Consider the following 13,584-nt stretch of genomic DNA (forward strand, 5'->3'; position numbering starts at 1 on the left):
ACATTATACCATCATGAAAACCAAGAGAAACCTTCCATGTCAGCCCATTGGCCTTGGCTTGATTGGAAGATTTTCTGCCTCATGGCTCATTTGAAGCTGAAGAAAGTCTTTACTCTTCTGCTTTTGAAACTCCTCAATATCATCAGGATCTTCACATTAGGTGATTTAAAGGTGGTGCTTGAGTGGGTCAGCTAGCACTAGCTTGTCAGTGTAAACAATGCTCTGGAAATACTCATCAGAGATTGTCTCTCTGAACCTCAAAAGGCTGGCCAGGTTTTTAGGTGTCCATTTAATAAAGAATAAATACTTTCATTATGCATTGTCATGAATACCCAGGTAGTTTATTTCTCTCTTCTATTTGAAAGGGACAGTAAAGCCAAATATCTTGCCACCATACTTAGTCCAAAAGTACTATATGTCTGCCAATAACCCAATTAAAAATTTTTTTGCTTTAAGATTTTCTTATGATAATTTTCAGACATATGAGAACAGCTGAAAGAATTATACAGAACCTACCATCTACTCTATAATTGATATTTTTCTGTGTCTTCCCCATCACGTATCTATCCATCTGTCATTCATCACTCATCGTATTTTTGACACATTTCAAAAATACAGACATTAACCCATTTTACCCCTAAATACTTTAGCATGCATGTAAATCATTGGCAGAAATTTCCAATAGCCCAGTTTTGAGTTGAGGTAGTTCTAATATTCTAATATAGTGATTGGAGGGAGCCGGGCTCCACTACGGTGGTGTTGGGATTAAAACTGAAAGGGAACTTATGCTTTTTCCTAGTGGAGTAGAAACAGTGGGGTTTTTACTCTTTTTTTTTTTTTTTTTCTATTTTTTCCTGGAAACCTTTTTTCAGTTGCCCTCCTTGATCAAGAGGGAAGTCCATTTGTTCCATATTTTAAGAGGGTAGAGCACCCTGGAACCATGATGGGAACACGAAGCTCTGAGGCGGGAATGGGAGCCAACTCCCTGACCTGATGATACCTGCTGCGTTTGAAGTCATGGCTAGGTTTGGTAGTCATTGGGAATAACCCTCTTAGTTCTAGCAACACTGAAGCAATTTAATGGTTTTTAGGGCTTAGGTTTCAGGATCGCTGCTCCTGATTGGTGCCTAAGCTCTTGCCCTCCATTGGAAACCCCATGGTGCACTTCACCTTCTTGGTTCTAATGCAACCACCACTCGACTAGCGAGGGAGAGGCAACAGCGTTTCCCATTGTATATGTCCTGTGTGTGTGTGTGTGTGTGTGTGGTGAGAATGTTCGTTTGCTTGACTGGGTGGCGTCTTGTGTGTTTGTCTTGAATAATTCTGGCTTCCTAGAGGGCACTAGGGTGAACAAATGAATTCTGAGATTTGTTTTTTTCTTAATTGTTAGTCACTTCATATGGCATTTTGAGAGTCAACGGCACGGGTGACATAGATTATTTATTTCTCATTCGACTCCAGCACCGATATTTTAATTGCTCCATAGAAGAGACATCGGTGATACACAGAATGTTATCAGGAGGGACTAAAGCTCACGTTTGCTTAGCTTCACAGTACGTGTGGGGCTTTGTCAGCAAGAGGGCAGGGCAGTAACTGGAGACTTGACATCTCCGAGAGCTACTCTTCTGTAGGCGTGAGGGCTGCCGAGCCCTTAATTAACTGCAGAGCCTCCAGAAATGTGCCATTTGGTTTCCCAGAAAGCAGTATAACTTGGACCAGTGCCTCTGCCTCCTTGACACATCACGGTGATTTCTACAAAGACAGTGGAACTCTAGAAGCATCCCTTACCCTTACTAAAAACCCATTCTGGCTAAGTGACCCCGGGACAGCCCCTGGGGACCCCCAGAGCACTGCGCCATGGAACACTCTCAGGGTTGAGGCCACTAACTCATCCCGAGGTCAGTGGTCCTCTTGAATGCAGCACAGGGTAGAGAAATGGATTGTTTCAGAGGGAGGTGAATCCTCTTTACCCCATAACCAACACGTCCTTCCCCTGTGTCCCTCTGTTCCCCCCACCCCTTGCCCTTCGGTCAGTTGCTATGACATCCTCCAAGTCCAGACATCCGTGTGAACTAACGACTCTAAGACTGGTGAAATCTGGACTTTAAGCCCCGAACGACATCAAGGCACTAAATAACTACCATGTAGCTTTTGTTTTTTCTTTTCTTTTGCTGTCTGGCTTTTCATCGCATGTAAAGCATGTGGGGGTTTTATTTTTATATTTTTGTGTGTGTGTGCAGTGTCCGCCCCAAGCAAGTCTCTTGGGAGAAGGAGGCGGCGCCTGGCTCGAAACAGGTTTACCATTGACTCTGATGCCATCTCTGCCAGCAGCCCGGAGAAAGAGTCCCAGCAGCCCCCCGGTGGCGGGGACACTGACCGGTGGGTAGAAGAGCAGTTTGATCTTGCTCAGTACGAGGAGCAGGATGACATCAAGGAGACGGACATCCTCAGTGACGAGGACGAGTTCTGCGAATCGGTGAGGGGCGCCGCAGTGGACACCGAGCTCCGGGAGCAGCTTCAGGCCGTGTCGATCGGTCAGCGGGAGAGAGGCCGTCGTGCCCTGGATAGTCACGCGTCCCGCATGACACAGCTCAAGAAGCAGGCCGCCCTGTCGGGCATCAACGGAGGCCTGGAGAGCCCAGGCGACGAAGTCATTTGGGTTAGGCGCGAAGACTTCGCCCCCTCCAGGAAACTGAACACTGAGATCTGACTGTCACTTTCCCCCCCTAGAGAGCGTGTGTAGATACTTACCCCCCACCTCGTCCCCGACCCCCTCCCACTCTGTCCCCGCGAGGAGGAGAATGTTCCCTTTGGTCGCACTCTTGCACACACGGTCTTGGCGGCTGACCTGGTTCCGAAGCCACGTGGCCACCCAACTTCATCATTTCTCACGACGTCCGAGAGAATTGTTCAGAATCCCAAATAAGCTCGAGTCCTATCTTCTGTATATTTCCAAGGGCTTTTATTTATTCTCGACGCATCAGGGCTGGAAGCAATTAAAAAACTAAGACAAAGATTCGACTGCGCTGGAAAGCGAGTGATACCCCCCCACCCCCCCAACCATCAGGAGTCTAAAGTCCGTACAGCAGGTTAGTCAAAAGGATAGCACAAAAAAAAAAAAAAAAAAAAAAGGAATAAGAATAAGAATAATAAAAGTCACTGCACCTGAAATCAGCCCAGGAGCTATCTCTTAGTTGGGGAAACCACCTTCAAACACGAAACGCAACAAAGCAACTTGTACAGCTTACAGTGTTCTTACTCCTTTCCCTCTTTGGTGTCTGAGAATATCTGTGTATTTTGAGAATGTGTGAGGAGACGGTGGAGACGTATGTTTCGATGAGCTGTTTTTGTTTTGTTTTTTTGTTTTTTTCCTCTCTCTCTTCTGTTTTAGTCTATGGCTGGTCTTACTCGATGTCAGTGTTCCGAAGTTCTAGTTTTGCATAGAATTATAAAGATGCCAAACTCTTTGAGAAGAGATCCAAATTTATCACTTGAGAAAAAAAAAACACTATTTTTTGTATTTTACCTGAGATACAGGGGCACAAACAGATGAGAATTTTACAGTGTTAGTGTAACTGAGTCTAAAAAAAAAAAAATGAGAATTTTACCTTTTACAGAGAGAGTGAGGCATGGTGATTTATATTTATATACGAAAGGCCAAGGAGATGCTTAGGAGAAACTTTTTTTTTCCAAGAAGAAGATTCCTTTTTGGGTTTTTTTGTTTTGTTTTGTTTCGTTTTGTTTTAATGTTTGAATCTCTATTTGAGATGGGAGCTTGGCTGGATTAAACATGACACCCGAATGGGCGTGTGTGTGTCTGTTGCACGTGGCGGGGGAGGGGAGACTCCTTCTCAAGGGGTTGCCATGGTGATCATTGGTTTTTTCCCATCAAAGCTGCATCTTCATCCATAGATTACCTATCCCTTCCCTGACAGTCCATACCAAACCTCTTAACGAAACAGCCTCTTCAAAAGCATACCTTGTGTTTAATACTTTCTACAGGCCAACAAAACAGGGTAAACATGCTAAAAAAAAATCTAATGTTCTAAACAGATTTCCAAATAGAAAGAACAAAAACAAGTTAAAGCACTTTCGATTTTTTTTACACGGTTTATAGCTTTTTTTTTTTTCTCCCATTTCACAGATGTCCACTTCCTAAGAAGGGTTTAAATAATATGAAAACTTTCTTTTTGGGGAAAAATATCTATTTGGTGTTTGACACATCAGTAGGTACTTTAAAGACCTGAATTTTATAGTAGCTTTAGGAATTATATTTTATAAAAATCAGTTATGACTTTATATTTCCAGACAATAGAGAGTTCAGAACATCATGCTCCTGTGCCCCTGCTTGCTTTACCCGCTTTTCCACCTTATATATCCCTCCCCTTTCGGGTTTCCAGGGCTTTGAGCTTGATCTTTTGAAAGTTTTATTCTATTAAATTTTTGCTATATCTTCTGATTTTCTTAAAAAGCTTTAGAATGGTTTCTATACCCTTTGTACCACTGCATTGTTCCATATCACCTCCAGTTTGATTGTGTCCGGATGGAAAACTGAAGCAGAGGCTTCTGATAGTCATACTTACTAATCCCAGTGCAACAGTTCTGTCTGAAAATGCTGGAAAGTCTGGTGCTTGGAGAGGGTGCCATTGTCTCTTGTACATAAGGTCATGACGTGTCTATGTCAAAAGTTCTTATATATTTCTTTTATAAGCTGAAAGAAGGTCTATTTTTATGTTTTTAGGTCTACGAATGGAGCGTTGTAAATGCCTGTCAAACAATAAAAATACTGAAAAGTACCTGGGAAGTCCTGTGCCTTTTTTGGACGGGAGGATGGAAGTGGACTTTGGCGGGAAGGAGTCTGTGCGAGGAAATTCTTGGGAATGCCTGTTTTTTTCTCTCTCTAAATAATTAGCATCAAGGGAAAGCTCACTTGGTAGAGCTTTAAAGGTTTTTTGTGGGGTTTTTTATAAAGTTATTTTTTCAAATCAAGGCATAATTGACCTACAGTATTTGTTTCAGGTACACAACATAATGATCTGTACGTGTGTCTATTGCAGAATGACCAGCACAGTAATCCAGTGAACATCGGTCATCACGCATAGTTATAATTTTTTTTTTCTTGTGATAAGAACCTTCAAAATCCACTCTCCTAGCTACTTGCAAATATGCAATATGGCGTTTTAACTGTGGTCACCATGATGTGAATTACTTCCCTGGGACTTTTCATTTTCTAACTGGAAATGGGTACCTTTTGACCCCTTTGACCCATTGCGTCCACCCCCCATTGCCCATCTCTGGCAACCACCAGTCTGTTCTCTGTGACCATGAGTTTGTTTTTGGTTTGGAGGAGTTTTTAGATTCTACATTTAAGTGAGATCATAGGATATTTATCTTTTTTTTAGCCATAGAACTTGAAGCTTAAAAGCATTGCTGAGCATCTTGGTCTTTTTTTTTTTTTTAAGATTTTATTTATTCATGAGGGACACAGAGAGAGAGAGAGGCAGAGACACAGGCAGAGGGAGAAGCAGGCCCCATGCAGGGAGCCCGACATGGGACTTGATCCTAGGTCTCCAGGATCATGTCCAGGACTGAAGGCAGCACTAAACCGCTGAGCCACCCGGGCTGCCCGGTCTTTTTTTTTTTTTTTTTTAAGATTTATATATTTTTAGAGAGAAAGAGTGAGAAAGTGAAGATCTCAACCAGACTCCCCACTGGGTATGGAGCCCAACATGGGGCTCAGTCCCACAACCCTGAGACCATGACCTGAATTGAAATCAAGAGTCAGATACTTAACCAACTGAGCCACCCAGGTGCTCTGGCATCTTGGTCTATTGGTTTAGAGGCACAATTATGTATCTATATCTATATTGAACACTTGTCCAGTCTCTTGCCCCCCTCCTGATGGGAGCAGACTGGTGAGGGGGATCCCTGGGGAAGTATTGGGGTGACCTGTAGAGCTCAGACTGACCTGGGGGAGGTGAGCTCTTGAGCCTGTGATCTGCCACCACAGGCTTTTGTCCCCGGGGGTCTTGCTGTCTGGGTCTTCCTCAGAATCACAAGAAAGGTAAATTTGGTCTTGGGCATCCCCTTACCTTTCAGAGTCCTCATGCACCTTCCCCAAAGATTACCCCACCGACACCTGCCCTCCAGGTGAAGGGGTTTTCTCCTGCCTGCTTTGTGCAAACCAGACCACTTCCTCTCCACAGCAGCAGGTGAGCACTGTGCTTGGCACCCGCTCTGCAGAGTGGCTCGTGGACCAGCTGCATCAGCATCGAACCATGGGAGCTTGGGCGGACGTGCAGAAACCACCCCAGCCAGACCTACAGAACCAGAACTTGCCTTTTAACAAGATCCCCAGGCGATCCATGTGCACGTTTAAGTCTGACAAGTGTTGGTTTGGCTATATCCAAACATTCTGATGTCGAACAATGGTGTGAAGCACATCATACTTCTTAAGATGCATTCCGGCTCTGCTGTGTCCCTCTATTTTTGAAAGTTGGTATTACACCACATGGCTTTCTCGAAAGATTGACATTTGTACCTGATTTCATTAACCGAAAGATTTCATTTTTATGAAAAAAGACAAAAAGGAAAACAGCATTCCACCTTGGTTTTGCAGTGAACCCTGAGAGAGGCAGCACACACCCCAGAGAGTGGCGCCGCCACCTCCTTGCCCACGAAACCACACTCGGCGTCTCTGCATCAAGCCTCCAGAGCTTTGAACTGCGCGAGCGCTGTGCTTTGTCTCGATTTATTTTGTGCATCTGTTAGCAAGATGCATCCTATGGATGATCAGAAAGACTCGAACCTTTCTCCCGTATAAATGAATGGTAACTGCTTCTCTGCTTTCTGACATTTCGGCTTATGAAAGCTTTCACAGGAACACTCTGCTTTGAGATAGCAGGGGAAAACTGCATATACGTTTTAAGACACAGAAACTTATATTTTTTAAAGATTTTATTTATTTATTAGAAAAATGACAAAGACCACAGGCTGGATGGAGAGAGAGGGAGAAGCAGGCTCCCCACTGAGCAGAGAGCCTGATGCAGGGCTTGAACCAAGGACCCTGAGGTTGTGACCTGAGCCAAAGGCAGACACTTAACCGACTGAGCCACCCAGGCACCCTAGAAACATTTCTGTACCTGTTGTATTCCTTTTAGGAGATGAATGAGGCCAGCTTGGTGCTTGGTGAAATATTCCAACAGTTTGCACTTGGTGTTAGTGAGACTGGAGTCTGGGCTGCTCTCCTGTGCAATCTCAGTCCCTCCAGGTGGAGCCATTGAGTGCTCCAGGTCAAATACACAGAAATAGCCTTGCCTTTTTCACCGTTAGTTTCTTTCTCAGGCTCATCATAGCCCTCTGGGGCTGGTGGAAAACACCCTCGGTTCCTGCTCCCTATAGTCCCTTCAGTTACAGAGGTGACAATGGCCGTGACCACTGTCCTTGCCCCTGAGCTCTTTCAGGCTTGGTGGCGGACTTTAGTGTTTCCATTAGCCCAGCTCTGGTTCCCCACCCAGGGCACCTCTGTGAGTAATTTGTGTCCTGCTGGGATGTTGCCAGGATGCCTTGCCCCAATTCTTGCCCCTTCCATCCCTCGTCTCTCCCTCTCTCTCTCTCTCTCTCTCTTTTCTCCCTCGAATCCCCAGGCAGTGGATATGCCTTATCTGGGTGTATGCCTGGGGTTATGAGGGATGGACGCTGTGGGGCCATGGGGGCCTATGTGTGTATGTGGGTGAGGCTATGTGTGCGGGGCTGTGGAGTGGGGGGGGGGCTATATGTGAGGGTGGGGGCAGTGTGTGGGGCTGTGTAGGAGACAGGGTGGGGGTCTATGCGTGGGAATGTGTGTGGGTGTGGGGCTGTGGGGGGTGCTGTGTGTATGGATAAAGGGCTATATGTATGGTGGTGGATGTGGGGGGTGGGTGTGGGAGGTGTGGGAATGTGTGTGTATGTGTTAGGGCTATGGGAGGTGGAATATGCATGGGAATGGGTGTGGGGCTGTAGGGGGTGCTGTGTGTATGAATGAGGGTCTATATGTATGGCGATGGGTGTGGGGGGTGTTAGGGCTATGGGAGGTGGTGTGGGAGTGTGGAGCTATGGTGGGGGTTCATGTGAGAGTCCATGTGATTGTGAGAGGGTGTGGGACTGAGGATGGGGACTAAGAGGGGCCGTGGGGGGGGGCCTGTGTGTATGGGTGGCGAGGTTATGTATATGGTTATGGGGGTCAGGGAACAGTGTAGACAAGCCCTTAGTTTTTTTCCCAGACTCTGTTGATGCCCAAGTTTTACCTGAGTCTTATAGGCAATTTCTGCTTTCCATCTCGACGCAAGCCTATCCTGGAGGAGGGAATCCCTGTAACAATCCCTTAGAAGAGAGGTATTGGGCAGGTGGGGAAGAGGGAGGAATGAAAATACAGGCGGAAAAAATTTTTTTTAAATACTCAAAACATTCAGCCACCAATTCATAGAGTAAGTGGGATCAGAATTGTGGCATCATTGGCTTTTCTAAAAGAAGTCAATGTTTGAAGAAAGAAGAGAGTATTCAAAACACAAATCATGGGGCACCTGGGTGGCTTAGTCTGTTAAGCATCTGCCTTTGTCTCAGGTCATGATCCAGGGGTCCTGGGATCGAGCCCCTCCATTGGGCTCCCTGCTTGGCGGGGAGCCTGCTTCTCCCTCTCCCTCTGCTGCTCCCCTTGCTTATGCTGTCTCTCTCTCTCTCTCTCTCTCTCTCTCAAATGAATGAATAAAACCTATAAAAGAACCACACACACAAATCATGAATGTGTAGGGTTTCATAAAGAATATGGTGCTGTCGGGAAGGGACCATAGTTGGTTGACTGATGCAAAGACCCCCCCCCCCCCCCAAGACACATCCATCTCCGGGATCTCTTTGTTCACATTGTCCCCCCACTGTGATCACCTCCCTGCCCCTAATATGCATAGAACACACTATGTATTAAACCTCCTACATGTACGATGGATTATTCTGGTCTACTCTGTCCTTCCTACAGTATGAAGCAAATGAATTGCCCTCTCTCAGTAAGGCAGTGCCTGTCATCACCCAGGTCCACCCCCTCAACCATGTGCTGAGTGAAAGGTGATGAATCTGCCAAACCTGCAAATCCTCATGTCCTTGCTTTTAAGGGCAGACTCTTCCTACGGCTTACTCTTACTACTTGTGGGCTGTAGTCTGGAGCCGGGAATATTGCCCACATGCACACCAAGCAGTGTCTGCAGAGCCCACTGCTCTCAGATCAAGGAGGCATGATACTTTTTAAAGAACCTAAACCCAGGTCCTAAATATTTTCAAGATCAGGATCCACTCTAGGACATAATCCATTAGAAAAGAATTCCATTTTCCATGTTTTTTCGACATGCTCCACATCCAGGTCACAGCAAAGTCGGATTTTCACCCATGGGACCCTCCCAGCGTTGGCTGCCATCTGCGTGAGCCCCATCCTCTCAGGCTTCAGGACTTAGCCCATTTTCCTGGAAGCCACCCTGGGGCTCCCTGAGCTGTTTCCAAGTTCTGAGTCTTTACCTTAAACAGAACATCCTGTGTTGTCCTCAACCTGTGCTTGTGGATTGTGCCTGTTGTCATTGCCTAGTGCTTTAGACATTAATGCTTGGCTGATTATAACCCCTTCACTTTTTTTTTTTAAAAGATTTATTTATTTATTTATTTATTTATTTATTTATTTATTTATTTGAAAGAGAATGAGAGAATGGGAACAGGGGGAGAAGCAGACAGAGGGAGAGAGAATCCACAAGCAGATTCCTTGCTGAGTGTGGAGCCCTACATGGGGCTCAATCCCAGGACCCTGAAATCATAACCAAGAGTTAGACGCTTAACGATTGAGCCACCCAGGCCACCCCTGGTGTCCTCACTTTGCCACAGAAATGCCTGTGGCCTTGCCATGGAGCCTGGCATTTTCACCTACATTTTTACTGAGATTCTTGGGCCGGATATGCCAGGTAAGCTGGGCCTTCTCTCAGTCCTGCCCTCCTTCCATTCCACACTCGGCTTTGCTGGAGCGTTTGGCCATTAGACTCAGGATTTGGGTTCTTAATGTGCCTTAGGCTGAACATCCTTGCACAGTCTCCCTTTCAAAACTCCAGGGATTTTTAAATAACCTCACTCCTTACGTGCTGCTTCTTATTTCATTTCCAGATTTAAATGAGGGATGAGCTTTTACAGTAGTGATAAAATCAATTTCAAATCACAGGCATGCTTGGGTAATCCATTCTTCTTCCCAATGTCCTCTTATATCTAATGAATAAAATGGCCTTTTGAAACAAAAATAAGGGTTGATGGGGTGCCTGGGTGGCTCAGTGGGTTAAATATCTGCCTTTGGCTCAGGTCATGATCCTGGAGTCCGGAGATCAAGCCCCACATGGAGCTCCCTACTGAGTAGCAGGGAGCCTGCTTCTCCCTCTTCCTTTGCTGGTCACTCCCCCTGCTTGTTTTCTCTCTCTCTCTCAAATAAATAAAATTATTAAAAAATAAGCGTTTATAGATTTTCCTCTTTTTTTTTTGCAAAAATATCAGAGAAAGTCAAGGTGGGGATAAGTGGCTGGGATGAAATTTATGTTTGAAACAAATCTTGATGTCTTTTACTAAAATTCGTTAGGAAAAAGAAAGATTTGTAGAACAGAGAAAGGGACAATGACTGCTGGATTTTCAAAAAACTTTTTAAGTATTTATTTATTTAAAAGATTTATTTATCCATTCAGAGAGAGTGAGAGAGAGAGGCTGAGACACAGGCAGAGGGAGAAGCAGGCTCCATGCAGAGAGCCCGATGTGGGACTTGATCCCAGGTCTCCAGGATCACAACCCAGGCTGCAGGCAGTGCTAAACCTCTGCGCCCCCAGGGCTGCCCCTAAGTATTTATTTATTTGAGAGAGACAGTAAGAGCAGGAGCAGGAGGGTAAGGTTGGTGGGGGGACGGGGCAGAGGGAGAAGGAGACTCCCACTGAGCAGGGAGCCTGACTCAGGGCTCAATCCCAGGACCCTGGGATCATGACCTGAGCCAAAGACAGATGCTTAACCAACTGAGCCACCCAGGTGCCCCTTCAGTAAATTCTTTAAGTCTCAGGGAGTTTCTCACCACTAGCAAAAGGAAGATGAACCAGACTCAACAGAATGACAATCCTTGAGCCAAAATGCGACTTTGCAGGGGGCTCAAGATGCAGATAGTTTAAGCGGAATCCATTTCCAAATTTCTTTCCTCACCTTTGTCTGCCTAGGAGCATGCTTGTGAGGGAAGTATACATTTTCTCCCACCCTTCTTGGAATTCTCTCCCTCTTTATGGAAGAGAGACAGACTCTTCTCATACTTTGCAGAGCACTCCCAGGAGCATGAACCTCTGGGACATCAAATAGACCCAGAAAAATAGTGTGCTGAGAAAGCAAATGACTCTACCTACCAGGAAGCTAATCCTTTTGTAAGTCTGGTGGTTTCAAATTTGCTTTCAGTCACTTTGAAGGACGACTGAGTCAAGTTGTCAGGTGATAAATCATCGCCAATAATTATCGATGATATTGATGATTTCTGGCATGTAATTTAAGAGGTCAAGGAATTGAGTGGCCCTGCCACAATAGAACTATTCTCACTCTCATACATTCTTCAAACAAGGTTTCTCTGTGCTTGCATCTGTAAACATGCGAAATAGAAATAGAATTGGTGCTGAAGTCTCTGAGTAATTAAAACTAGGATCCCTTCTGGATACATGAACTAATTGAGAAAAATATCCAAGCAAAGCCAGATTATTAAGAGATCATTTCCAGAGAAATGTTACCTTTTACATCTAATAACTTTTTTTATGGATATAGTTTTTCATATTGATCAATTGTACCAATAACAATTTTAATCCTAACTCAATCCAAAAGTTACTTTTTAAAAAGATTTTATTTATTTATTTGAGAGAGAGAGAGAGAGAGAGAGAGAGACAGAGACAGAGATACAGAGAGAGAGCACAAGCAGAGACGAGAGGGAGAAGCAGGTTCCCCACTAAGCAAGAGCCTTATTTGCGCTCAATCCCAATATCCTGGGATCATGACCTGAGCCATCTAGGAGCCCCCCTAAAAGTGATTTTTAAATAAATAGTTGGAACCTTATGATCATAGAAATGCCAAAACATTTAACAAATATATTTATACAGGTATTTTTATTGTAAAGCAGTATATTAGGGTAATAGGGGATTAGAAAAATAAATTCAAAGGGAAAAACTGATATGCATTTTTTGAGTTTTAAAATGTGTTTTTAGGGCAGCCCAGGTGGCTCAGCAGTTTAGCGCTACCTTCGGCCCAGGGAGTGATCCTGGAGACCCAGGATCGAGTCCCACTTCGGGCTCCCTGTATGGAGCCTGTTTCTCCTTCTGCCTGTGTCTCTGCATCTCTCTCTTTCTCTCTCTGTCATGAATAAATAAATAAAATCTTTTAAAAAATGTATTTTTAGGGGCGCCTGGGTGGTTCAGTTGGTTAAGTGTTTGCCTTGGGCTCAGGTCATGATCCTGGGGTCCTCCCATTGAGCCCCCACATCGGGCTCCCTGCTTAGCGGGGAGCCTACTCTCTCTCCCTCTGCCCCTCCTCCTACTCATGCATGCATGCACACACACGTGGATGCACTCTCTCAAATAATCCTTAAAAAATGTATTTTTAAAAGGGATGATGGGCATCATATTGGTACAGTATTTAAACTGTGTTAGGTACACTGAAAGTGACATAATAATTTTAAAATATGAACTTTTATAATATGTGTGTATCAGTTGCTATGTAACAAGTCACTGTAAAGCTTGGTGGCTCCATACATCAACATTTACAATGTTTGTGATTCTGTGGGTCAGCTGGAAATTCTTCTGGTCTTTGCTGGGTTGGCCAATCTCTTAGGTCAGTTGACAGCTAGCTCACCTGGGGTCGGGTGGTCTCCCTCAGGTCTTGTGGCCTCAGGCACATGTCTGTCAGGTGGGAGGCTATTTGGTCTAATGGGCCTCAGCGGGGATAGCTTGTCTGCTTCATGTGGTCTCCCTTCCCCCAGTAGGCTAGCACAGCCTCCTTTCCATGGTGTCTGAGTCAGTTGGGGCTGTTGTAACAAAATGCCATAGGCTGGGTGGCTTCTTTTTTTTTTTTTTTTAAGATGTTTTATTTATTTATTCATGAGAGACACAGAGAGAGAGGCAGAGACACAGGCAGAGGAAGAAGCAGGCTCCCTGCAAGGAGCCTGACGCAGGACTTGATCCCTGATCCCAGCATCATGCCCTGAGCTGAAGGCAGACGCTCAACCACTGAGCCACCCAGGTGTCCCAGGCCGAGTGGCTTAAACAACAGAATTCATGAGCCACAGTGCTGGAGGCTGGGAAGTCCAAGGTAAAGGTGGTAGTGGGATGAGTGCTTGGTGAGAGCCCACTTCCCGGCTAGTAGATGGCCTTCTGGCTGTGTCTTCTCACCTGGCCTTTCCTTGGCACCTGTGGGTAGAGATGTCTAAAGACATTAATCTCATTAAGAGGGTATCACACACATGAACTAATCTAAACCTCTCAAAGGCTTCACCTCCTGACATTTTCTGCTTCTACCCACCCCTGACCC

At 45.2% G+C, this 13,584-nt stretch overlaps 1 protein-coding gene across 14 annotated transcripts in view; it reads left to right on the top strand.

Annotated features, from left to right (window-relative positions):
- TIAM1 (TIAM Rac1 associated GEF 1) overlaps positions 1 to 4,796 on the top strand; it is a 474,570-nt gene extending 469,774 nt beyond the window's left edge. For all 14 annotated transcript variants that reach the window (XM_072740856.1, XM_072740854.1, XM_072740857.1 and 11 more), the window contains one exon: positions 2,241 to 4,796. In XM_072740856.1, coding sequence (XP_072596957.1) covers positions 2,241 to 2,710 — 470 coding nt within the window. In that variant the 3' untranslated portion in view covers positions 2,711 to 4,796. The remainder of the gene's footprint in view (positions 1 to 2,240) is intronic.
- Positions 4,797 to 13,584: the final 8,788 nt, after the last annotated feature.

Source organism: Vulpes vulpes, chromosome 15 (genome assembly GCF_048418805.1).
Source record: "Vulpes vulpes isolate BD-2025 chromosome 15, VulVul3, whole genome shotgun sequence".
In the NCBI taxonomy this organism is placed as follows: domain Eukaryota; kingdom Metazoa; phylum Chordata; class Mammalia; order Carnivora; family Canidae; genus Vulpes; species Vulpes vulpes.